Genomic DNA, 24,524 nt, shown 5'->3' on the forward strand with positions numbered 1-24,524 from the left:
TGTGACACAACGCGGAAGTGAATGATCGTCGCCACTCCCCATGATATTCCTCTCTAGTGTACGGCTTTGTTTCTTCACAGAAAAAAATCTCTCATGCCCGTCAGGTACTAGTAGTAGTCAGCCACAGCAAGATACTTGTAATCGGTCCCGCTGGAGTTGATTAATAAACTATATCGTATAGCAGGGCAGATATACCCGTGGTGTGGAAAGATGATGAACGCTGCCGCTGCTGAGAGAAACAAGGCGCCCATCCTGGCGGTTCTCCGTGGATGCGTGGATCCAGAGAGACGCCTGCAGGCTCTGGAGATCTCATCGGGCACTGGTCAACATGTCACACACTTTGCTCAGTCTTTGACGAATATAACATGGCAGCCGTCTGAAAATGACCCCCAGTGTCTAACCAGGCAAGTTTATTTCCCTAGTCTATAAAAAGTAAGGACACCACAAAGTTGAAAAATGGGATGAATCCAAATAAGATAGGCCTTCTATTTACCCCTTGCTATTAATATTATTTATGCATTTTATAGGGGTCATTGGGGTGTCAAAAGAAAATGCCATTCATGATGTCTTTGCAAAATCGTAGCACAATGCTTTGCTGGAAGCATTTGAAAACCATCTCTTTTGTTCCCATTCTTAGTATAGAAGCATACAGAGCACACCATCAAATGGACAATGTAAAGCCTGGCATCCATCTAGATGCCTCTCTACCCTGTGAGAAGTGGGGAGAGATCCAGTCAGAGAGTCTGGATCTGGTACTCAACATAAACATGATTCATATTTCTCCAATCGCTTGTACAGAGGTAGGGTTGCAATTATTTTTAAATAAAAACTTGAATTATTCAGTGTTGAAGTTAAAGTCTTTTGACCAGCACTGTTTTGTTTTGTTTTCCTTATTTTGGTCTAAAGCGTCCTTGGGTTTCTTGAAAGGCACTATATAAATCAAAATTATTATTATAAATATTAGTATAGTATATAGTATATTAGTACTGTTTTGAGATCATACCCGAGTGACCTATCTTTCTTTGTAGGGGTTATTCAAAGGAGCAGGAACCGTCTTGAAACCACAAGGGATCCTGTTGACGTATGGAGTGAGTCAAAAATCATAAATTCGTTCGTCGTTATTTGTCTAAAGGGAAAGAGAGAAAGCAAACTGTGTGTCTTAATTGCTCAACTTTGTTCTCAAAGCGGCTGGTCAGGAGGATGCTAGGACAGGACATGGCTAAGGATTGTCTATGCTGAACAACACATACATTTTAAAGACTTAAAGCCAAGAGTCAATATAATATTGGTGACCTAATAATTACAAATTGTGTCATAAGTGAGCATATTCTTAAATCCTAAAGATGAATATTGGTAATCATTTTATATTGACTATATTTATGGTGTTTTATTTTACTTTTATTGAAAATAAACTAAAGTGTTTTGTTTCTATCTGCAGCCCTATGCCGTGAATGGACAGATCACCCCACAAAGCAACGTTGACTTTGATTACAGTCTAAGGCAGAGGTACAGTTGTCCAAAGTCTACAGTTTGTGCTGCTGTGCTGTAGACAGTGTGTTGAATATTATATGCTAGCGTTAAGGTAGTGGTTTGTTTCTGTTGCTTCTCTAGTAGAGATGAGGCCAAATAGAATAATATGCATGGTGCTATATCTCTCCTGTCCGGCAGAAACCAGCTAACTCCAAAATGTTCATTTTTCAGGAAATGAAAAAAAAAGTGGAGTTAGGAAGTTTTGTTCATCATTGATAAGAACAGCTGAATGGACCTCCAAGCTCACAATGAGGTTGGAGGTCAAAAGGGGGTGGAGCCTGGAGTCAGCTGAAGTCAGTTTAGCAGAAAGTTTGAGGATCCAATGGAGTTAGCTGGTTTTGTCAGAAGCGCATTTTAATGCTTTTCATTGGTTCAATATTTATTTTACCAAGACACAGACGTAAAGGGTGTTCAATGGCCCTGATTTATGGAAAAAATGCAAAAGAGACAAAATGGAGAACAAATTATGCTCCTTTGTGGTATAGGGACTGGGGTTGATTCCATCAACCATACCTTCCGTCATTCTACATCTTCCATCATGGGGTTGATGGAATCAACCCCACGATAGAAGATGTAGAGGTGATGTGTGTGTAGTGTACCCTCACTCTGTACGTTAACTATTCCTTATCTTACAGGAACCCAGAGTGGGGCCTTAAGGACCTTTCACTTCTCAGTGCAGTGGCACAGAAGAATGGCTTGTTTCTGGAGAAAGTGGTAAGTAGCTATAGCCCTATTAACAACTTTGCTACTTACTTACATACCCTATATACAGTACGTTGGCACACAATGAATAGTGAAATAAATTGTTGCCTAATGAAGACATGCCCAAAATAGGGATGCCAGGCTGAAAATGGTTAAGCTTTCAATAAGTTTGATTACTTAAAGGGATTCTAGGTGACTTGAAGCCAAAATATAAAAAGAAATATATATATTGCATTTTCCCCCCTCTATCAGCCACTATATAATGATGCTGGGGTGTTTTCCTGCATTGAAACACAGTCCTTTTTCTGAAATCCGTATTTTCCCTACTATTTATGTTTTGACATCCGGGTATATCCGGGACGTAAATGAAGTGCATGTGTGCGTGTCCGTGCGTGTCCGTGTGCACACCTAACCCTAACCCAGCGAAGGTTGGCCAATCAGGTGGCGAGTTCGAGTGAAACAGAATGGAACGGGCGGGCATTTTTCCGGTCCGCTGTCCTTGGTTTCGGCTTTAAAACTTCAACGCTCTCAAAAGCACGGAATTTACTTTTAAGATTATCGTTTGGATAGAATTTAGTTGTTTAACTTCATATATGTGGTCAATTAATCATGACAGAGCCTATTTAAAAATAAAATGTCAGAGAACCGGCAGGGGCGGGCAGTAACACGTATGTATCCGAATAAAGCAACCTATTTTCGGCATAGCCCCTTCAAAAGTTCCCTTGCGTCATATTGGCTGGTGTTGGGGAAAACGAGCTGCTGAAGGGGAACGAACTGCTGATTGGCTGAAGGGGTACTTGTCAGTCAACGGTACTAATTAATTTTTTTATTTTTTTGATCTCTGAAGTTGCCTAGAACCCCTTTAAATAATTTCTTTTAATTTATGCTTTAATTACAATATTGTTCTGTATGTATTCTATGCTCTACATTTTGAGTTGTGAATGTGATGCATGTTTTTCTTTGTAGGTGGACATGCCGGCTAACAACAAGTGTCTTCTGTTCCGGAAGGAGAGTTTAGTGTAAACACCATACAGTAATACTGTATGTCTCTTTCCTGTATGCCAACAAGAGAACCTGTTTGTTTCAGCTCTCATCACCATTAGTCTAAAATGCACAATGAACTTTACCTAACAGACCTTGAAATTATATATAGTGCCAATTGCCAAATGTACTATATTTCCTTATATTCTCATTGGTGAATGCCATTTGAAGGAATCATATGGGCCCCAAATGTATACTTTGTGTAATTTGAAGTGCAGTATATTACTCACTCTACTGTAGTTTGTGAGTAAAGATTCAATATTTGTATTTGTTACATCTCATATTCACATGTTCACAAGAATATTTGTTTGGTTTCAGCTATTTCACAGTAAAAAATAAACAGAAAAAAACTTGCAAAAATACTAACCAAATTCGGGAGAGGATAATATTTTTTTTATCATCATTCAGTTTGCAACCATTCAAAATCACTGGGTATACATAACGCATCAGAAAGGCAACCGAGAATTTAACAAAATGCATGGAGTTCAAAAACATGTTCTAGAGAAGAAATACATGTACAAATCACACAAGACATTCTATTCACTTCACATGCTGAGGCATTTATGATAAACTTGCTACTTTTCCGTAACTAAAATTCCAAAATGCTAAAAATGGTTTGATAGGGGGTATAGCATTGATGGGGTGACTTGGGATCCCTCAGTTAATGGCTTAAAAATGGCTTCTCAAAAGTTGTATGTGCCATTGTCTGTGAGTATAAAATGTTCTTCACCATCATTACCCATTACCAGTTAATTTGAAAAGGTAACCATTATTATATTGTTACTGTCATAAATGAACATCCTAGTTCATCATACAAAAGTGTCACAAAAGCAGTGAAAATAACAAATCTACAAGCTCTGTTATCTTATACATTGGCTATTTTCACTATTTTAATAAAATAAAAAATATATAATAAAAGGAACAGATTTGGACATAAAGGGTTTCCACCCGACAGTCAGCGGTGATGTGCTTGTTTGAGCAAATAGCTTTAATCCTGAAAGCGCTGCAACATCTCACAGGTTTTTTTGTCCAGCACCTCACGGATTCTCTTGAGTCTGCGATCAGTAACGGGTCTGACATAGCTGTCTGGTTGCACAACAGCCATGCCATCCTGCACTTCACCCATTACTAGCAAGGGGCCCTCTTCCATGGTGATGTTTGGACAGGGACAGCTCCAGTCTATCTTGGCAAGCGTAACCTCCAGGTGTTTCGTGTTAAAGAAATTCAGGCCCATCTTTTCATCCCTGAGGACGTCCTCGAGGCTGAAGCGGGCAATCCCTGAGTCCAGGTCCTCGATAAGCTCTGTCACTCGCCCTACGATGGCGAAGTCACTCCGGCACAGACTGGGCACCATCTTCCCTCTGACCCTGCAGGTTTTACAGGGCTTGTTCTTTGGCTGTGGGCAGTTTGCCTCACACTCCTTTTTAGTGCGGAAGCTGTTCAGGTTCCCGTGACAACCGCCGTAGGCGAAAGCCTGGCACTGTTTCATGATGGAATTCCAGGCCCATCGGGCCTCCCAGGTCTTGCAGGGTCCCTGCACAGCAGGCAAGGAGCAGATCCCCAGCCCCTCGCGTTGGCAGGACGCCCGGCACTCCTCAAAGGTCCCAAAGCGGTTGCGGCTATCCTCACATCCACTGTTGCTGAACGGCGCACAGCTGCCCTGTTTGCTGTCATAGTACCAATCCACGTGCCGTTCTCGGCTGCACACTCTCTGGTCTATCTCGGCCAAGCAGTCAGCTGGTGAGAATGGCCGTCCCATGGGCATCTCGGGATCATCGAAGAAGTCATCCTCCCCCCGGCGGATGACAGACAGTGGGTAATCAGCATGGAGAGCGCCCGCAGCATTCCGTGCGATGCATGAGTAGATACCTGTATCCCACACCTGTGCATTGTAAATCACAAGCTGTCCAATATTTGTGATAACCACATTACCGTACATCTGGTCGGGCCTCATGACGAGCCGCTCAAGTCGTTCACTCTGCTTCTCCCAGGTCACATCTGGTCTGGGGACTCCGACCACATCGCAGTGGAAGCTGACAGTGCCCCCCACATAGATGGACTGGTGGGTAGGATTAGAGAAAAGTGCAGGAGGCATGGGATTCTCCAGGGAGGAGGGTGTGGGATGGGCTGTGGTGTGCTGGGGCAGTGGACTGGTATTTGGCCCGGCAAGGTAAAAGCGGCAGGTGACCACAGTCAGGGTCACTCCGCGAACACAGGCCTCCCCGTCCATGTAGCAGCGGTTAAAGTAGGTGAGGCCATCAGAGGCACATGTAAAGTTTGGTTCTTTCTCACAGCGGTCCTCGCACTTGCAGATGGGCTGCCCCTGCCAGATGTCACAGGTTGCTCCCTGCTGGCTGCAGATAAATCCTTGACAGGTAGCTGTGGACCCAGGGTCTCCGGTTCCCTCCCCTCCACTTAGTCCATCTGACTGGGCAGGCGATCCATCCGAAAACCGAGCAGCTACACAGCTGTTCAGGCCGCACACATTGGTGCAACACTTCTCAAAGTCAGCACAATCCTGTACAAAATGAGGACAACAGGATTTACTGAAGCAAATATGGGGTACCTATTAAAATAATAATTACAATATTAAAATAATAATTACAATATCAAAATAGGTAAATACAACTATAAAGGTGAAAAAATGCATTTCTATGTAATTGGATTTAACCATGATTTTCTTAAACTACTTGTTAAGATGCTACTTATTAAGATGTTTACATTCACCTCATCAACGTTGCACTCCCTCTCACAGGTGCTCTGTGCATCAACCCATAGATTGTTATTCAGTTTGTTGGGACAAAGTCCTGGATGTTCAACTTTGGATCCTGCCACACTTGCACACAATGAAAGCTCGGGGAATGCACAGATCAAAACTAATAAATGAATCCTTCCTAAATACAGTTTATTCGAACCAGGTGGCTTTTGCCAGCGTGTATCACTTTTACATCCATCCTTATGGTGTTCTTTAGTAATATACATGGTTGCTCTTTTGCGTAAATCAATCCCCGACTAATTCCATAACTCATAACAGGTCTTCAAGGTCGGAAAGATTTGCACTGATTACAGATCATCCGTTTTGCGCAATGTCGGAAAGTCACCAATTTGTTTTCGTGCAGAGAAGAAAAGTAATGAACAAATCCAACAACCAAAATAAATGTCCATGTGCTGGTTATCGACGGGAGAAAATATTCCAATCATGCATTTAAAAAAATATATAAAAAACGATTACATTTGTAATTTAACGGAACAGAACAGAACAACAATGAATAGCCTACTATCTTGTTTAAGTCCGTTTTCCAGAAGAGCAAGACGGGCGAACGGAACAGCACAATGAGAAAGAAAGACGCAACATCAGTCTTTCAGGGTGTGAATGGAGGTGGAAAGGGCAGCCCCTCTGACCGCCCCCATGGTCGTCCAGTGTCTGAAACTTTTATGAAGGAACACCATGCGCTTAAGCAACTGGACAAACATTGTAAAAACATCAAACAAATCGTGGGACCATTTTGGCAAGGCAAGCTGTCCCAACAACACTAGTGCGCACGGAACCAAGCATTCCGGTGAGAAATCCAATGTTTTGTGTGTCCAGACAGAATTTATAGTGGTGGTGCCATCATAGGCTAAATAAGGTAATAATATGAACCCCTCAAGAGATCTGCGTGATTATTATTCCATTTATGACAACTCAACTGCACTTCTCTCTACCCAAGTGTTTTACGCAATAGCATAGGACAGGAGTCTTCAATAGGGGGTCCGGCCCGTCCGGGATCCCTAGGGGGTCCTCAGAGTTACTACAGGGGGCCGCCAAATCTTTATGTGATAGGATACTCATAGGATCACATTAATACCTAGCATCCATATTCTGAGGGGAACATAGCAGATCTACAAGCACACAACATGCTGTTGTGAGCTTATAGGCTATTTTTGGCAAAGTGATTTGGTGTAGAGGGAAAAAGGAGCAAACCATGTACAGAGCTAAAGGTCAAGTTTACTAAGTATTGAGGGTTTTTAAGTGGTTGCCTGAAACAGGCAAAAAAAACATTAATTGACACAACACTGATGATAGTGCTGTAAAACACGTCTATGAAGCTGTATGAAATCTATGAAAACGTTTAATCTGCAACACAATGTTATACAATACGTAGTGGGGGTCCCTGCTTCATCTCTTTCTGCAGCCAAGGGGTCCTTGGCCTGAAAAACATCGAAAAACGTTTTTTTATACGTTCTTGTCTAGACGTCTGTCAATTTACCACCATCCCTCATTCACACAAAGCCCACAGATGCCGCGGTCAGGTGGGAAGACGTAAAGCTCCACATTTTCAATAGTGTGCGACTCATCTTTGTCCCAGCATGCCTCCGAGGCTATGAGAAGCGACTCCCCTCTTCTTTTCACTGAAAGTAACCCTTCAACCTTTGGATGACTTTTGACCGCACGGTATTCAAGCTCTGCAGCGATGTCCCGGTTATCCGCGACTGCCCGGCATCTAATAAATGCAGCACCCCCACAGTTTTATTGCACTTGTCGAGCATCATACCGGCCTTAATGCCCCGGACTGGACAAAGACTCCAACCAAGAATTCCCACAATTCAATAACTGAACTTGATGGAGATTGGGTGGGTGATAATAACCAAAACGTGCCGTTTTTGTAAAACAATTTAATGAAAATGCAATGCCATTGTGCTTTTTAACCCTCAACTCAGGAGTTACACAAGCGTTCATTATGACAACTGGAGACAAAATTACAATCAATCTCTTATTCTGTATCTTTAGATTGGCAGTTCTTATTGTCATACATACATAGTGCTTTACGTTTTGTTGGTCTATTGTTTTTCTTTTCTGTAACACCACATAAACAGGCACATTAATAGGAAACATGCACCTATTTGTATGTCCGATACTGGTTACATGATGTGGGAATGTTAAAGTATAAATGCAGCACATTATATTCAGAGGTGGGAAGAATTGAAGTTAAATAAAATTCACCCAAGAAGCACTGCTGCCTCAGTTGAACTTCACTCCAACCAGGGTATATAAGCACATATTAGAAAAATAACCAAAATGTCTCACAAGACAAAAACCCTCATATACAGAGGCTTATTAAAATACTTTCCACCTCTGAGAGTTATATATAAAGAAAAAGAAACTTTGTTTCACATCTCGTTCAACCCTGGTTACCAGTCTGAAAGGTGGCTTCTATATCAGTTTGTTCAAATGAACTAGAGCCAAGGGAGACCTAGATTATGCTAAACTAAGTAATTCCTTTATTAACCACAGCACCATTGCAGTAGCAGCAATGTAGTAAGCACTATAAGCAAACATTTCAGAGGACAAAAGGCCACGGCTGAGCAAACAGACTTGAATTTGCAAATGGTTCTCTCTTCAGCAGTTAGTGCTCTCTGAATCTCTCCAAGTTTTAGCCTAATTTATACTTTGTTATACAACCGTGTTGCTCACCAAAACACCTAATTTTCAACAGTTGAAAATCTGTTAATTCCGGCAAGCAATAGAGTCATATGACCAAGATTAATTTAGCCATTAGCTGGTAAGAGACATAAAAACAGTGACTGTCGAAAAACAGTTAAAGCAATGATATCAAGATAGAAACAGACCGTTTAGTGTCTGATAAAGTAAACAGATCAGATAGACTGCCTTATGACTGCTGGAAATGGAAGATTAATGACTAAAATCTTTGGAGAATCACAAAATTCTTAAAATTAAGCCATCCTGGCTGGTCAATTTTAAACTATTCAAAGGGAAATAAAAATACATCTTTATTTAAATGGTTCAGCACCATTGAGGTTGCAAGAGATTCTAACCACCAAAGACTAAAGAATTGTTAAGTATTAAGTGACAAATACAATACCAAATACAGTTTCCCAAAACAGTCAAGATGAAACAAGATACACAGATACAGATAGAACAGAAAACAAGCAGTCACAAGTAGCATGTATATTTACAATTGCATGTCCTATTTTAAATACTAAAAACAAATTTTCACAAATGTTTACCATTGTTCCTCCACTGTTTTGTAGTGTAGCGACAGTAACTGTCTCCAACTTAATGTCAACACATTTAAGTTCCTTCCCTTGTAGTAGTAGTAGGCTGATCCAAGTAAGAAAAACAGGTGAACTTAGATCCAAGGCACTCAGTTGAGTTTTAAAAAGCCTTTATTTTGTCATGGCTTTTAGCTTGGCAAAGTTAAAATTTGCCACATGTGCGTTTTTTTTTTAACTTTGCCAAGCTAAAAGCCAAAATAAAGGCTTTTTAAAACTCAACTGAGCGGAGTGCCTTGGATCTAAGTTCACCTGTTTTTCTTACATGGATGTCAGCCTACTACAACAAGGGAAGGAACTTAAATGTGTTAACATACAATTGAACCCTCTCCAAAGAGCACCTGTTTTCAGTTTCTGATAATTACGGACCCACGCAGCGCTTCCCCTTTTCTATATTCAACAGTCTCCAACTTAACTTGGCGTGCATCTGTAACCGGTCCCGGTCACATCTTGCTTGAATTGTCCAGTGACAGGCAAACAAGATCCACAAGATGCCGCACGTCAACTTCAAATGGAACAGAACTCCAACCATACAAGTCAATTCCCAATGGTAAGCTGTAGCACAATTCTATCCCTTTCTGAGGATTGGTGCTATTTCCTGGCCTGGTGAACCTGGGGAGCACCAGTGAAGCTCATACTGTCCCCATGCTTCCAGCCCACCATCGCTATGATATCTTACAGTTCCCCTTGGAAGAGGTTGTGGAGTTTTTGGGGGGGCTCTGCGGTGGCCTGAAGGACTTTGAGCGTTTCAGACTGTTGCCTTTGCTGTTGCTGCCGCTGCCTGCAGCCCCTGAGGCTGTGCTGTTGGCCACCGAGTAGGAGCGTCCGTGCATCATGACAGCATTCATGCCATTCGCCATGGAGAAAGACTTGAGGTGGGACTTGATGGATACGGGGAGGGGCAACTTGTCAATGAGGTGGACCGGTGTGCAGGAAACAATCGCACGGCAACAGAGGTCCTGCAGGCTGAACACTGGAGAACCACACAGAATTTAAAATAGACATTTTATTTATTGTTATAATGGGACTGGATGGTATGGCATGTCAAGAAAACAGCACTTTGAAGTGTGAACCACTTTAACCTTGGCGTCCCTATTTTGAGCATGTCATTACAGGCAACAAGATATTGTTATAGCACATCTACGAGCTCAACGCATCATTATGCAATGTTGTAATTCTAGATTGGCTTAAGTGGTTAAACAGAGCAGGTTGTATCTTTTGAACACAGTTTTAATTTATATCATCCATGTGTCCCATTATAAAAAGTACATAAGTAAAACACACACACTAATAAGAACTGTTTGGAACATACAGGCCTTTTGACTCCTTACCTCTGTTGGGCCTCCAGAATTTCTCCATACCATGCCTCATCAGCACGATACGTGACAGTTCTGTGAAGGACTCGATGACATTGAAGTTGCACAACGGACTGATCTCAAAGAAGGTCATGCTATTCTTCTCAGCATAAGCCCTTGCTTGCTCCGTTGGCACCTGTCGTTTGAAGGCCAGGTGAAGCCGGTTCCCCACTAGGATCCTGGGTACGCCTGGAGCATGCTGATGGAAACAGAACAGGATTTTTGTTTTAGTTTGATTCTATCACAGTTGGTGACGCAACAAATAAACCAATTCTCACACTTAAAACATGATCATTAATGATATGTCTATGGCTATGTCTCTTTCTCATGCACACAGGTATGCACATATCATGCAAACTTGCTGAGGATAGACGAGCCTCTTTCCCAGTGCAGTAATGGTATAAGGCATGGAGACCCCTAACTTGTAGTGTGGAAAACCGTGTTATGCTGAATTCACACCAAGAGCATGGTGGTATACCTCCAAGCATTTTGTCCACTAAATGGGTGTGTAAAAAACATCTGAAACATCCACATCACCTTTGTGAGTATGCCTATAGTTCACACAACAGGGAGCTTCTGATCGTTGCCGCTTTGTCTTATGGTGTAAATTCAACATTATCCCCAGTCAAAACTCTGTCATTCAGTTTACCTCTTCAACCTCACGGATCCAGCGGTCAATGCCGTCAAATGACCAGTTATTAGTGATGTCATACACAAGCAGGATGCCCTTTTGTGAGAGAAAGTCAAACAAGAAATTCAATATGAACTCATTACAATTTAGGCATTTATCAGACACTCTTATGCAGAGTGTCTAACAAAACACAAGATCAGAGTAAATTGCATGGACCCTAGTCAACAAACGACTGGGTAAATGGACAATTAAAACATTCCCTATAAGAGAAAAAAGCTAAAGATCACAGGTAACATTTAACATGTCCTCCTCACCTGTGCCCCACGAGAGTAAGACCTGAAGATGGTACAAAATCTGCCTTGCCCAGAGGTGTCCCTGTTGAAGAGACATAAATCAGAAATCACCTGGCTAGACAGTTACCTTCAATGCAGTCAGTATTTAAATAATCCTCTGGCGTCTAGCATTTTGTTTTATATTGCAATTTTGTGTCAAGCTAGGGTGGGATGGCCGACTTGGAAGTAAACACAGCCTGTACCTACCACAGCTCTAACTTCACTCTTTTCCCATCCAACAGGATTGTAGTGCTCTTGTAGTCAATCCCTAAGAACACACACAGTAATCATGATCATCTGTGATACCGACAATCGTTTACAAAATACAAAGCTAGTGCTGAAAAATCTAAGGTAAACCAAGTGTTTACAGAGTAGAACTCACCACTGGTATAGGCGTAGGGAGACTCTACTGATCCGTCTTGCAAACTGTCCAGAATCTCTCCCTTCCCAACATCACTGTCTCCCACCAACAAGAACTTGAGGAGATAATCGTAACTCTTGACGGGGCTCCCCTGGGCCCCCGCCACACCTGCACCCTGGGCCTGGACCCCCACCACCCCACCCTGGGCCCCCATCACCCCACGCATCGGACTCTTCTTTTCTTATGTTACAGAGCTTTGAGCTCGCCGTGACGCCGTCCTCTATGTTTTAAAAAAGAATGTTAGCTTTCTAGCGAACTGTGGTTAACATCCACGACTCCGCAAGCTGTAAACGAAACCTTCCTTTCCAGCCTGTGTATAAATAACCAATGTTATTTTTGATTGACTATGGGCTACGACCGACCGACGGACCTACCTACCAATACACTGCATTGTCTGTAGCTGTTAGCATAAAGAATCACAACAGCGTTAGCTTAGCTTGTTAGCTAGCCAGCAGAAATGCAGTTAAAACGTTAGTGGCTGTGATTCTTCAGAGTCGTTATAGTCCGTATGAAGATGACACTTCACCAATCCACTTGTAATCTATTTATTTCTGTGTTGAATAAAAACAAAAACCCCTCTATAAATAGGAATAGCTGCTGTGCAAATCTCATCATCATCGGCTGTGTTGTTGGAACTTCCTATTTTTTTTTACGTCAGCAGTTCTGCACAATATCCGGTTAGAAGACGAAGCCCCGCCCACCCATAGACATTATAATTTAAATGTATTAATCACGACCGCTTTGGTTAGATATGAAACAACCCACAAATTGGCAGTGGTGGAAAAAATACTATTTTTTTCACAAACTCAATACCACAATGTAGAAATACTCTGTTACATGGAAAAAGTCCTAAATGCAAAATTGGCATCAACATTTTACAATTGACTCTTTTAGGCAAGTCCTAAAAGAGTAAATTGGCATCAACATGTACTTAAAGTACCAAAAGTAAAAGTACTCTATAAACTATTTTTTTATTTTCAAATAGCCAAAGTAGGGATGAAGTTAATGCATGTTTTGTAATAATAACAATCTACAAAGTAACTAGTAACAAGTTTTCAAATAATTGTAGTTGAGTAAAAAGTACAATATTTGCCTCTGAGATGTAGTGGAGTAAAAGTACTGAAAATTGGAAATACTCCAGTAAAGTAAAAATGTCCTCAAATGTGTACTTAAGTACAGTACTGAGTACATGTACTTAGTTACTTTCCACCACTGCAAATTGGTGGTGTGTAATAACCTCACAATGTAGTAGTATCATCATCATCATCATCATCATCATCATCATCATCATCATCATTATTATTATTATAGTTGTTGTTGTTAATTGTTATTATTATTTGATTGCATTTATGTATTATTCATTTTATGTTTTTATGTTCATTCATTCACTCAGATTGGATTTCCATGGTGCTTAGTGTTGCTTACCTCTCATTGGTTCTCCTTAATTGTGTACTATCACCAGCTGTGGTAGTGTCCTAATTAATGCTTGAAAGCACATACTATAAAGCCCAGAGGGAACAACATTAGCTTCAAGCAGCTTGTTGGGGCAGCTGTGTCAGTCATTCACAATGGTGCTATGCGTGGTCATGCTCTTGTCTCTGTTGTATTCTTTTGGGCTTAGCACCGACTTTAGAAGTTTATTAGACAACAGTGCTGTCGTTCATGATGCTGCGTTGGAATGGCAGCAGCTGAAGCAGGTCCTGGCAGAAGAAGCGAGGCCTGCGTTGGCACTAAAAAAGCGAAGGCCTGCATCTTATCCCAGAGGTTGGATGCCACAGCCTGACCATCAGAAGCAGTCTTCTCAACTTCAGCAGACCCTGATGATTACACCTGAGGCTGAGCCATTGACAACACCTGCAGCCCTGTAGGCCTGATATTTGAGATAATCATTATTTTGCATAATCATTACAATTGTTTCTATGTTAAATCTTTCAAAAAAAGCGGAAAGATCTCAAGCTCACAACTTGTTGATTGGCTTTTTTCACTTCAATATTTAAATACATCAGTCATTTCTTTATTGAAGTTAGTCATTTGTCATAATCTAAACCATTTCTGTTTACTAAGGGTAAAGGGCAAACAAATGTAACCTTTTTTGTTCCAATATTCAATGCCATAAACTCTAAAATTGTCAATTGCAATATTTGTGACACTTAATTGAAATGTCATTATCGTGACAGCCCTACAGCCCAGATGCTTCCAGAGTTTGTGCGTGTCCCGGCCTCCAAGGACCTCAAAGACCTCTTCAAGCCGGAGAAGGGGGCCAGCATGCTGCCAGCTCCAGTGAAGCAAATGCTGCTTGTGACTGCTCCTCCTGCACCTGCTCCAACAACCCGACCCCCACAGTTTGAGGTTCTGTGTCACATTGATCGAATGTATGTCAGGGTCAGAAAAGATCTGTTTTCTACCTTCAATGCATACAAGTACCTGAAACTGGGCTCCTGTCTTGTCAATCAAGCGACCAAAGAGCACTACTACCTCCTCTACTTGCTGGTGACTGACTGTGGTTTCCAAAAAGAGGTTGGTGGGGGGGACTGGCAGGGTTTCGGCAGGGTTTCTTAATCATTACTTAGTGAACCAGGACTTCAAATTGTCCTTAGTAAAACCCTCAAGTGTGTAAATTGAGTGTACAATGTATCCAAAAGGAGGGAGTCCATTTGGTTGCATGGTACAGGGAACTAACGCTGAGGATTTACTAAGGGAACACTCTTTAAGCAAAAAATGTGAAGTGATGTCTGGTCTATGTCAAATTCCAGAGCAATGCAGATGAGTTTCTCTACTCCACTGCTGTCCACTACGAACCAGATTCTTCAAATGGAATTGTGAGGGAAATGGCCTTTGCCATTCCTATACAGTGCAGCTATCACAGGTAAAGTCTTCTATCAGCAGTAGGTCATGTGTGACTGGAGCTAAAATTGTATTTACTGAAAGGCAAGACTAAGACAATTTAGCTGAACATTCAATATAACACAACTGCAGTGGTATTTGGTCTCACTGCTTTTCTGTTAATGCATTTAGATCGTGTGGTACTGTCTGAATGTCAAAATTAAATTTCTCTCCTGAGCAAGCACGTGCTGATTGGCTCATTTTAGCCCTTCACAGGGGACCTGAGTTTGAAAGTTGGACTGAGTTTGAACCCAAATTTGACTTTTGCAGGATCCATCACTCCTTTAGAGTTGGCTATAGGCCTGAACTACCAGGACCAGTTTTCAGACCACTCAACTCACCGCATACTGGTATAACCCTCACTACTAAGGATGGTATGTTCAATTTTAATTGTCACTTTGATATTATGCATTAATTTGAATGTGGGGCCTATAACTGCCTTAAGCTACATGAGCAAATCTGCCTATTTTTATTCAGAATCAGGGAATGATGTCAGCAGCTTCACCATGGGAATGCCAATGTGCTTTGAGGCCAAGCTGTCTTCTCCAGTGGTAGGGGACAGGGTTTACATCAACGAGTGCTTTGTCACTGACACCCCAGACCCCGAATCCACACCGAAATACACCGTGATTGACAACCAAGGGTAATTTCAAAATGCTTTGCTGTTTCAGGAACCGCCATATTGACATGTGCTTCAGGAACATATTTGCCTGACTCCTCTACACATTTCTGTTACAGTTGTATGACCGATGGCATGCTGTCTGAACAGTCCAAGTTCCTTGTGTGTCCAAGGACGCAACAAAAGTTTTGCATTGGTGCCTTCAGGTTTAAGCAGACTTTAAGTAAACCATCGAAGGTATAGTCTGAGCTAATAGTTGGATGCTGTAACATGGGGAATTGAAATAATAGACTATAATGCAATACTTTGTATTCCTTTGCAGCTTATGTACCTGCATTGTGAAATAACTGTGGGGAAATGGGATGCCACTCAAAGTTTAAAGGCGTGCAATTTTGACTTGAGAACCAGAAGGTTAGTTCACTTTTGAAATAAAATGAGATCCTTCTTTATGACACTGTATTAAGTTGCTCTCCCTCTCCTTAGGTGGAATGAGTTGTATGGCAAACACTCTGTATGCTCCTGCTGTTCTGAGTCTGGCTCCTGCTCCTCACAGGCACAGCCACAGCCAAGGAGTAAGTTTACTAGTTCTGTTACAACTTGAATCCAACATTCAGTAACTTGCCACTCTACAAGCTCGACACATTGTGAGCTTGTAGCCAAGCCATTTTCCTTAATATTTATTTGGACGGGTCGGGACAGCGCATATTAATGAACATTACATAAAGTGTAATTTAGCAAGACTGCTAATTTCCATCCAAGTCCCCAATTTTCAGTTAAGAGATTTATACTGAGCTGACCCTGTTTATAAGTGGTTCAAGAAACGGTGGCCTTGTACAAAAGTGAAATGCTACTTCCACTGTATTTCATGGCATAGTGCAAATGTACAATATTCTCACACAAGCAGTCTTGCTGTAAAAAATCTTCGTGTTCTTTCACAGCATTCAAAACTATGGTGTCCAGTCCTGCTTGGAAGGTTGATGGTGGTAGAAGGATGGATATGACGCCCCAGTTCAAAAACATTGGGCCTAAGATGGTGGAAGTACCAGATAACTATGCTGACTTCCTAGATCACTGGGAGAATGATTATAGTTAAATGGGATATTACATCATTGCTTGAGTGTTAAAATGTGCAACTTGTGTCAAATAAAATTCCAACTCAATACTTTGCTTGAAAGTTTATTTTATGCACAGCATGCATACAAAGTTCTCTTGATTCCATGTTGCATAATTGTACTGTACCCAAAAATAATTGTTCCCTGGTTCATTCTAATTCAGGATTTAGACCTGAATACAGAGGGTAGCCTCGATAATTGGCTTGTCTAGGACTGCAGTTTGAGAAGCCAGTGAGAAATTGCTTGTTATAGAAGACAGGAACCTCATTCAGGTGACGAAAGACAAGTGGCAAACTTGTGTTCTTGTGGAACAAACTTATTTAATTTTTCAGTCTTAGACAAAACACTGCATCCTAAAAAGGTTTAATGTATCACTGGGACAACACTTATCCATTCCTCAAAAGAGAAATGAATTGAACAGCAATGACGGCTGATTCCACCAACGGGTTATTAGAGAGCCTTTGTGCGCCAAGACGTCTATTTGAGTGAGCTGGAATAAACTCTAAACCAGGGGTCTTCAACAGGGGGTCTGGGACCCCTAGGGGGTCCTCAGAGCTACTATAGGGGGTCCACCTAATCTTTGCGTAGGATTTACATTAACTACTTGAACCCTAGAATTCCTTTTCTGAGGGGAACATCTCAACGTAGATCTATTTTCGGCAAAGAGGCTATAGGTGTAGAGGGAAAAAATAACAGACTAAGTAAAAAAAATAAAATCAGAAACTATTTTATACAATATAGAGTAGGGGGTCCCTGCTTCATCTCGTTCTCAGCCAAGGGGTCCTTGGCCTGAAAACGTTGACCCCTGCTCTAAACGCTCAAACACCCCATGGAGCTCTTGTGGACTTGACTTGGCACATAATCCTGTATTACTATAGGGCTGTTTTTGAGCATCTCATGGAAATGGTTAAAAGTTTTTGTGTAGAGGGTGTCATTGACCACAAGGGGGTGGAAGAGATTCACTGGCTTTGCATAAACCACAACAGCTGGCAGTTCAATGTAATTTTGAGCCAAAGGGTTCCCAATAAGAATATGATGCAGCTGTTTCTTTCTAAGGCTTTCCCCCATGGCTGCCAACACCTCCTGCAGTCTACTGTCCATCAAGTCCGGATGCCACTGCAGTGGATCCGTTTTCAAAAGCAGATGCACTAGGGCGGTTTTGAAGTGAAAATCTTCAAGTGCACTTCTTCCTGTCAGTGCATTCTGCTTTCTGTGAAGGAAAAGTAGAATTTCAAGAGTCTGAATGTGACATGAGTTTTGAGGTAGACTTCCGGAGAGATGTTTTAAGAAACGATCCTCCAGGATGGTTAGGGAGAGTGGCCACCAAGTGTCTGGGAAATCTTTTGAGAAGCAAGAAGCGAAGAAAAAAGCGTCCGTGTTAAAATTCACTACAGGGTTGATGTTGAAATGTAGCTTCTTCCCGGATCTGAATCGAACTACCAGAGCACCCGCAGCATCTAGGTTGCAAAAGTTCAGTTCAAACTCATATTTATGGGAAATCTGTGCCCATGCCTTTCTTATAGTACTTTGAAACCATTTAATAACTTGAGTTTTTGAGAGAAAAGGGGTGTTCTTCATGCATAGAGGGCCATTGAAATCATCAATTCTTTCCTGGCCTATCTCATTTTCACAATGGAGTAGACATAGAACATCATCTCCCAAGTTAGATTTTTCACAGTGGCAGCCATTTTGGCTCTTAACGTTTTCCACCATCTTAATTTGACCACAATCTTGTAGATCTTGTCGGACATTTTTCAGGTCGCTCCCAAACTGGCACTGAAAACTATATGGCTTTGATGGTTTAAATGGGACGATGATTTTGTATATATCCTTCACCTCCACCACCTTTAAGTCTTCTATCATCATGCCTTTCATGTCATTTGTGGTCCTCATGGCCTGCAATAGATCATTTGCAAACTCCTTCAAAAATTCACCTGTGGTCCAATTCGTATTGGGTAAAGTTCTGATGCATGTAGCATGAAAATGTTGTAGAGTTTTGCTGTCTGGCACAAGCACTTTTCCAGAGATGTTTACTCTTGTGTTAGTATCTTCAGAACTACCAACTTTGTTTTTCTGTTGGGAATTTCTTGCCAGCCGTGTTCTGAAGAAACGGATCATGGAGATAAATGAGAATATATTGCATATGTACCACAAGTAGTCCTCCCAGTCAGTAATGGGTGTATCTACATGGAGTTCCTCTGTTGTCTTAGTAAGGAGTTGTAATTGTGGCCCTTCCTGCTCTGAAATAGATACTTCCCCTATCTCAAGCCCCGATAACATACCTGGTCCCAGAAAGGAAGCTGTCTCTTTATTGTCTGGAGAGGGAATATCATCATTCAGTTTAAATTGTCCATTTACATGGGGCCCACTTGTTCTTTCCTCAAGGCCTTTTTGGGGAGGCTTTGGGTCTATTTCGGGTTTACCCTCATTCTCTCGTGACGTGTGTAGATCCAGCATACCTGTATGACCTTCAGTTGGTAACTTATCATAGATTTTGTCTACCTGGGAATGATTGTAGTTAATGGGAGTTAAATCGTCTGCCAATGGAAACGTATCATTTTCAGCACCTTGATTGTCAGGCTCAATGGGAACTTCAGCCTCACTTGGTTCCCTGTGAAAGTTTTTTAGGTCAAATTCAGGTTCCTCTTTTTGAACTTCTGTCATTTTCGGATGGATGGATGCCACTTCCTGGTCGAGCCTCTCCCCTTCTCTCAGCAACCGTTCTTCACATTCAGCACCTTGAGTGTCAGGCTCAATGGAAACTTCAGCCTCACTTGGTTCCCTGTGAACGTTTTTTAGGTCAAATTCAGGTCCCTCTTTTTGAACTTCTGTCATTTTCGGATGGATGGATGCCACTTCCTGGTCGAGCCTCTCCCCTTCTCTCAGCAACCGTTCTCCACGTTCAGCACCTTGAGTGTCAGGCTCAATGGAAACTTCAGCCTCACTTGGTTCCTTGTGAATGCTTTTTAGGTCAAATTGAGGTCCCTCTTTTTCAACCTCTGTCTTTTTCTGATGCATGGATGCCACTTCATGTTCGAGCCTCTCCCCTTCTCTCAGCAACGTTTCTTCGTGCTTGTGTATGTCTAATGTGATTTTGTTATCCAGTTCCTCAATCCTGGGGTCTTCCCTTGGATAGATGATCAGACCCAGAGCCACCAGAAACACTCCAAGGAGAGTACCCTGCATCTTTTATCCGTGAATCTTCAGTCTGTGAATTGATCATACAGAACAACGCCATACTCAGTATTGATTATCAAAATTGTCATAATACTGTAATATGTGTAATAATTTAAAACAATAGCTCACCATTTACCATGAAATATAAGGACAAAAGACAATAAAACAATTGTATAAAAAAGATTACATGTTCATATTATCTAATTAGGGCACAGCATAAGGTTGATGCAAAACAAGAGGAAGAAGTCACTTCCTTCATAATTTTAAAGCATCCTCCTTATGTGCACACTATTATCAGTAATTAATTACTGCACATAACATCAAGTTGTAACAATAGAACTTACCAGTATCGTAGAATATCACAACCTTCTGTTCATCAATGAATAGCTAGAGAGGAGGAAACTAAGCGTGCACAGCAATAGGCTTCGTTAGTCACTTCCTACTTTAGATGCAGTTGTAAGTTGTCTCTTTCGTCACGTATTTCCTGTGTTACCGTGCCCCTGTGTGCAACGTGTGATCCTTTTCTGTGCAATGCATAGCCCAAAACGGTTAGAGCAGACTTCCTGTTGCAGTCCTGTACAGTTCACCATTATACTTTATGCTGTCAGAATCTGATATAAACCATTGACTTTGTAGTATTGTGTCCTAGGATTTGAATGAATTTGATCGACCATAAAATCATAATAGCATGGAGTATTATTTGTACTATTATACAGAGATGTCTGGCCAAGACAGCGCTAAACAAACACCTAATGGTGTATGAGACATGGTTTGTGTCCATCAAAAGGGTAACAAGCCCCTGCCCTTTATCTCCCTGAGTGGTACTATTCTAACTGGTTTGTCTAGGATTGCCTCATTCTGTTGGCTACAGCTGATAGCCAAGAACAGTTTAACATGATAAAGGATCATGATTTTACAGTTTAAAGTGTTTTTTTTTAAGGAAACTATTCTGTTGTTGGCCAGAAACAGATTGACTGAACAACTCTCGTATACAATAAGCAAATTTCTAAGCCAAAGCCACTGTCATTTGAATGGGCTGGGACCATCTTTTGCATGTCTAGAATATTGTGTTGAGCTCAACATGTTTGTTCAGGCCATGTTTCAAGTACCTTTAAATAATTAATATTACTTAACCCAATTCAGGAAATGTAAGTTAATTATGTTAATGCATAATTGAGCAGAATCTGTAAGGCAAGTTATATATGTTAATTTATTTGGGAAAGGGGTGTGGGGTGCAGTGGTTGAAAAAGTACTAATTTGTTTTACTTACCGGTAAGTAAAAGTATCAATAATGTAGAAATACTCTGGTACAAGTAAAAGTCCGGAATTCAAAATGTACTTGAGTAAAAGTTCAAAAGCGTTGGTATCAAAATGTACTTGAAGTAGAAAGTTCTCATTATGCAGAATGTCCAATTTCACACGTTTCAAATGAATAAAATGTATAAAAATCTTTTGAAAATAGCAGATCTACTACAAGCTCACAATGCGTTGCATCGCTACGCATTGTGAGCTTCAAATTATGGAAATGTATATAGGGCTGAAGTGGTTAATGTATATTTTGTAATAATAATCAAAACCTACAAAGTAGTAACTCAAGTTTTTAAATAATTGTAGTGGAGTAAAAGTACAATATTTACCTTTGAGAAGTAGTACTGAAAAATTGGAAATACTCCAGTAAAGTAAAAATACCTCAAAATTGTACTTGAGTACAGTACTTGAGTAAATGTACTTAGTTACACGACTGGAAAGAGACGTGATTGTTACATCACAGCAGCACTGAAGAACAGGTGAAGGGAGTGGCATGAGGACAAATGATGTGGTTGCTTTCAACATCTCTATAGAGAGTTCCAGACTGGACAGAGTCATCCAAGGGGACAATCTGTAGAAGAGCTGTTCATCATACATTAGGGACTCATTGACCTACGTTTGAAAGTATATTTCCACACTGGAAACATAGGAATTTCTAAAGGACATTGGGTAAGAGATGGGATATTTTTGCATTTAATCAAAATGTGTTCTTGCCAGGACTTATCCATCAAATAATTGAAATGATGTGTGTGTGTGTGTGTGTGTGTGTGTGTGTGTGTGTGTGTTTTAAATGTGGTTTAGAATAGATCTATCATTTATGGTTCACACAAATCATAATTCGAATGCAGCTACTTGTCATTCCGTAGTTTTCATTGCAATAACAGAACAATTCTAGTATAATATATATTGCTTATTAGGTGATTTATTTCACAGGCATAACAAAAACGGTTCAAGATCACATGTGTTTATTGTGGCATTGCTTCTCACATGGGTTGATTTCTAATAATTGTCAATCATTTCTGCAGATTTGATCATTTTGAAAACAAAAGACCGCAACACTCAAGATGGATAAGTTCCGTATGATGTTCCAATTCCTCCAGTCCAACCAGGAGTCTTTCATGAATGGCATCTGTGGTATAATGGCCCTCGCTAGTGCACAGATGTATGCTGCCTTTGAGTTCAGCTGCCCATGTATACCAGAATACAACTACACCTATGGGATTGGACTACTTGTTATTCCACCTATATGGTTTTTTTTGTTAGGTTTTGTATTGAACAATAATGTGTCAATGCTTGCTGAGGAGTGGAAGAGACCCATGGGGAAACGGAAGAAGGACCCAGCAATCCTTCGCTACATGTTCTCCTCAATCACGCAGCGCTCCCTGATAGCGCCTGCAGTGTGGATATCTGTGTCTCTGATGGATGGAAAGAGCTTCTTGTGTGCTTTCAGTATCGATCTGGACTTTGAGCAGTTTGTAAATACCAGTCTTGTTAGAGGTATGTCGGAGACAGAGAGGATGAAATTTCTGGCAAAGATCCCATGCAAGGACCTGTTTGACCAGGCTGACGTACGAGAGGCAGCATCACGATACATCAAGTGTATATCACAGGTAGGTGCTCATCACTGCTCTCAATCCGGCAAGTCCTGTGTTTTACTCTAAGAGGGTACAAGTGGAACCTAATAGATCTGTAAGGGTCCATTTGGTACCATTTGAACCCTCTCGGAGTTACAAATGGATAAATGCAGCTGCATTAGCAATAATTTAATGATATCATTGAATAAGTAATGTGATTCAATTTTGATGTATACTTTTCTTCTCCCAAGAATTGTGTGTCCATAGAAAAGCTGTGAAAAACAGAAAAGGCTCACCTACTGACAGAAAAAGGTTGAGTCTCTTGGGATGCAACAATATATATTTATTCACAAAGTGAAAAGGGTGATGACGTTGTGAAAAGGAAAAGAAAATGTATGATTGTTTCGGTCCTCAGACCATCATCAACACTGACAGTTTTTTTCACCTTTCCACAGTGTCACCTTTTCACTTAAATGTAAATTTAAATATATATTTTTGCATCCCAAGAGCCTCAACCTTTTTATGTCAGTGACTTTTTCTGTTGTTGTTTTTTGGACTTTAATGCTGGCCTCTCACGCCTGGCTCTAGCTTAGGTAAGGCTTGAGTTTAGAGTGCAAACCTTTCTACTTTATTCGCATAGAAAGGCTGTGGCCTTTTTATCACAGGGGATATTGACATTTTCTTTGCATTACATTGAAATCAACTTAACAGTTCACTTTGAACTGTATTCAAATAAGAAAATGTCCATTCATACATCTATTGCGATGGTACCTTTTCAGGTTTTCAGACCCCCCCAAAATAATCATATTTGAACTGGAGACCCCCCACCCTGACAAGCACTTGGAATTGTAAGAGTTGAGGCATTCAATTTAGTTTGACTTGGTTCCACAGATAAACATTGTGAAAATAGCCGATCTACAAGCCCCCAACGCCTCTAGGCGTTGGGGGCTTGCCTCTTTCTTATATTATTTGACAATGTGGTCAATGTTTGACCAGTTTTTAGTATAGTTTGTTGATTACTTTTGATTCAGTAGGCCTACTGGTCTTTTTTCTTAAAAGTCCTTAAATTGTCACTTCACTGTCATCTGGGGACCCCCCCAAATCATGTGGGGACCCCCATGGGGGTCCCGATCCACAGGTTGAGAACCACTGATCTATTGTACCAATAGACACTTATTCCAAGTGATTTACATGGTAGTCAACTGTATGTTCCTTAATCTGCATCACATCTCATGCATGGATGCACATATGTTGATGTATATGTTGCAGGCATGTGGGTGGATGTTCTTGCTCATAATGACCTTCTTGGCCTTCATGATTCGGGCCATTCGACCATGCTTCACTCAGGCTGCCTTCCTCAAGACCAAGTACTGGTCACACTACATCGACATTGAGCGCAAGCTGTTCGACGAAACCTGCAAAGAGCACGCCAAGAGCTTCGCCAAGGTTTGCATCCACCAGTACTTTGAGAGCGTCAGCGGAGAGATGCGCAGCTTCCACCGCCATCGATCCAGTGGGGATGACGAGGATGATGAGGATGAAGACAACAAGAGAAGTGATGAAGACAAGCTTCTTGGTATACGAGCCCAGGATGATATGAATAAAGTGTTGTGGAACTGGCACACCTGTAAGCCTTCTCTGTCTCTGAGAAAGGATCAGCCGGACGGCCAGGAGAATACAGGGAACAACGGAGGGCCAAACATGTTGGCTAATGGACACGCCCATGATGTGGAGAAAAAGGAGTGGGCCGTGTATTACAGTAAGGTTTAACCACTTAAACCCCAT

The 24,524-nt window shown here is 41.2% G+C and overlaps 5 protein-coding genes across 5 annotated transcripts in view; 2 read left to right on the forward strand and 3 right to left on the reverse strand.

Annotated features, from left to right (window-relative positions):
* Window positions 1-46: 46 nt before the first annotated feature.
* On the forward strand, window positions 47-4,008 carry mettl26 (methyltransferase like 26). The gene is made up of 6 exons (XM_080450573.1): window positions 47-404; window positions 638-800; window positions 1,029-1,088; window positions 1,439-1,506; window positions 2,166-2,244; window positions 3,199-4,008. Exons 1-6 carry the CDS (start codon window positions 211-213, stop codon window positions 3,253-3,255), a joined length of 621 nt encoding a protein of 206 aa, XP_080306699.1. The 5' UTR covers window positions 47-210; the 3' UTR covers window positions 3,256-4,008.
* A 253-nt stretch (window positions 4,009-4,261) lies between these two features.
* On the reverse strand, window positions 4,262-6,255 carry wfikkn1 (WAP, follistatin/kazal, immunoglobulin, kunitz and netrin domain containing 1; the record flags this gene model as incomplete). The annotated part of the gene is made up of 2 exons (XM_080441847.1): window positions 4,262-5,791; window positions 6,001-6,255. 2 exons carry the CDS (start codon window positions 6,253-6,255, stop codon window positions 4,262-4,264), a joined length of 1,785 nt encoding a protein of 594 aa, XP_080297973.1.
* Window positions 6,256-7,913: 1,658 nt separating this feature from the next.
* LOC308096330 (ras-related protein Rab-40C-like) lies at window positions 7,914-12,700 on the reverse strand. The gene is made up of 6 exons (XM_080443736.1): window positions 12,028-12,700; window positions 11,853-11,913; window positions 11,628-11,688; window positions 11,332-11,409; window positions 10,659-10,881; window positions 7,914-10,300 (listed from the first exon to the last, which is right to left on the reverse strand). The coding sequence occupies exons 1-6, from the start codon at window positions 12,230-12,232 to the stop codon at window positions 9,993-9,995; spliced, it is 936 nt and encodes a 311-aa protein (XP_080299862.1). The 5' UTR covers window positions 12,233-12,700; the 3' UTR covers window positions 7,914-9,992.
* Window positions 12,701-16,768: 4,068 nt separating this feature from the next.
* Window positions 16,769-20,289, reverse strand: LOC308102687 (inositol 1,4,5-trisphosphate receptor-interacting protein-like). The gene is made up of 2 exons (XM_080452516.1): window positions 20,202-20,289; window positions 16,769-19,888 (listed from the first exon to the last, which is right to left on the reverse strand). Exon 2 carries the CDS (start codon window positions 19,864-19,866, stop codon window positions 17,491-17,493), a length of 2,376 nt encoding a protein of 791 aa, XP_080308642.1. The 5' UTR covers window positions 19,867-19,888; window positions 20,202-20,289; the 3' UTR covers window positions 16,769-17,490.
* A 1,421-nt stretch (window positions 20,290-21,710) lies between these two features.
* Window positions 21,711-24,524, forward strand: part of LOC308101336 (calcium homeostasis modulator 1-like) — a 3,752-nt gene continuing 938 nt past the window's right edge. The window contains exons 1-3 of the mRNA XM_080450760.1: window positions 21,711-21,834; window positions 22,191-22,775; window positions 24,009-24,524. The exon at window positions 24,009-24,524 is cut by the window's right edge and continues 938 nt beyond it. Of these exons, the coding sequence (XP_080306886.1) occupies window positions 22,230-22,775; window positions 24,009-24,509 (1,047 nt within the window). The 5' untranslated portion in view covers window positions 21,711-21,834; window positions 22,191-22,229 and the 3' untranslated portion in view covers window positions 24,510-24,524. The remainder of the gene's footprint in view (window positions 21,835-22,190; window positions 22,776-24,008) is intronic.

The sequence above is a fragment of the Gymnoscopelus braueri genome (assembly GCF_963280865.1).
Source record: "Gymnoscopelus braueri genome assembly, chromosome: 2".
In the NCBI taxonomy this organism is placed as follows: domain Eukaryota; kingdom Metazoa; phylum Chordata; class Actinopteri; order Myctophiformes; family Myctophidae; genus Gymnoscopelus; species Gymnoscopelus braueri.

What these genes read in the sequence shown, in the direction of transcription:
- mettl26 (XM_080450573.1), top strand. Translation starts at nt 211, where the DNA reads ATGATGAACGCTGCCGCTGCTGAGAGAAACAAGGCGCCCATCCTGGCG. An exon ending in GACCCCCAGTGTCTAACCAG is followed by an intron (nt 405 to 637) that starts GCAAGTTTATTT and finishes TCCCATTCTTAG; the next exon opens with TATAGAAGCATACAGAGCAC. An exon ending in GATTACAGTCTAAGGCAGAG is followed by an intron (nt 1,507 to 2,165) that starts GTACAGTTGTCC and finishes CTTATCTTACAG; the next exon opens with GAACCCAGAGTGGGGCCTTA.
- LOC308096330 (XM_080443736.1), bottom strand. Translation starts at nt 12,232, where the DNA reads ATGCGTGGGGTGATGGGGGCCCAGGGTGGGGTGGTGGGGGTCCAGGCC. An exon ending in TCCCTACGCCTATACCAGTG is followed by an intron (nt 11,914 to 12,027) that starts GTGAGTTCTACT and finishes GTGTGTTCTTAG; the next exon opens with GGATTGACTACAAGAGCACT. An exon ending in GGATCCGTGAGGTTGAAGAG is followed by an intron (nt 10,882 to 11,331) that starts GTAAACTGAATG and finishes TGTTTCCATCAG; the next exon opens with CATGCTCCAGGCGTACCCAG.
- LOC308102687 (XM_080452516.1), bottom strand. Translation starts at nt 19,866, where the DNA reads ATGCAGGGTACTCTCCTTGGAGTGTTTCTGGTGGCTCTGGGTCTGATC.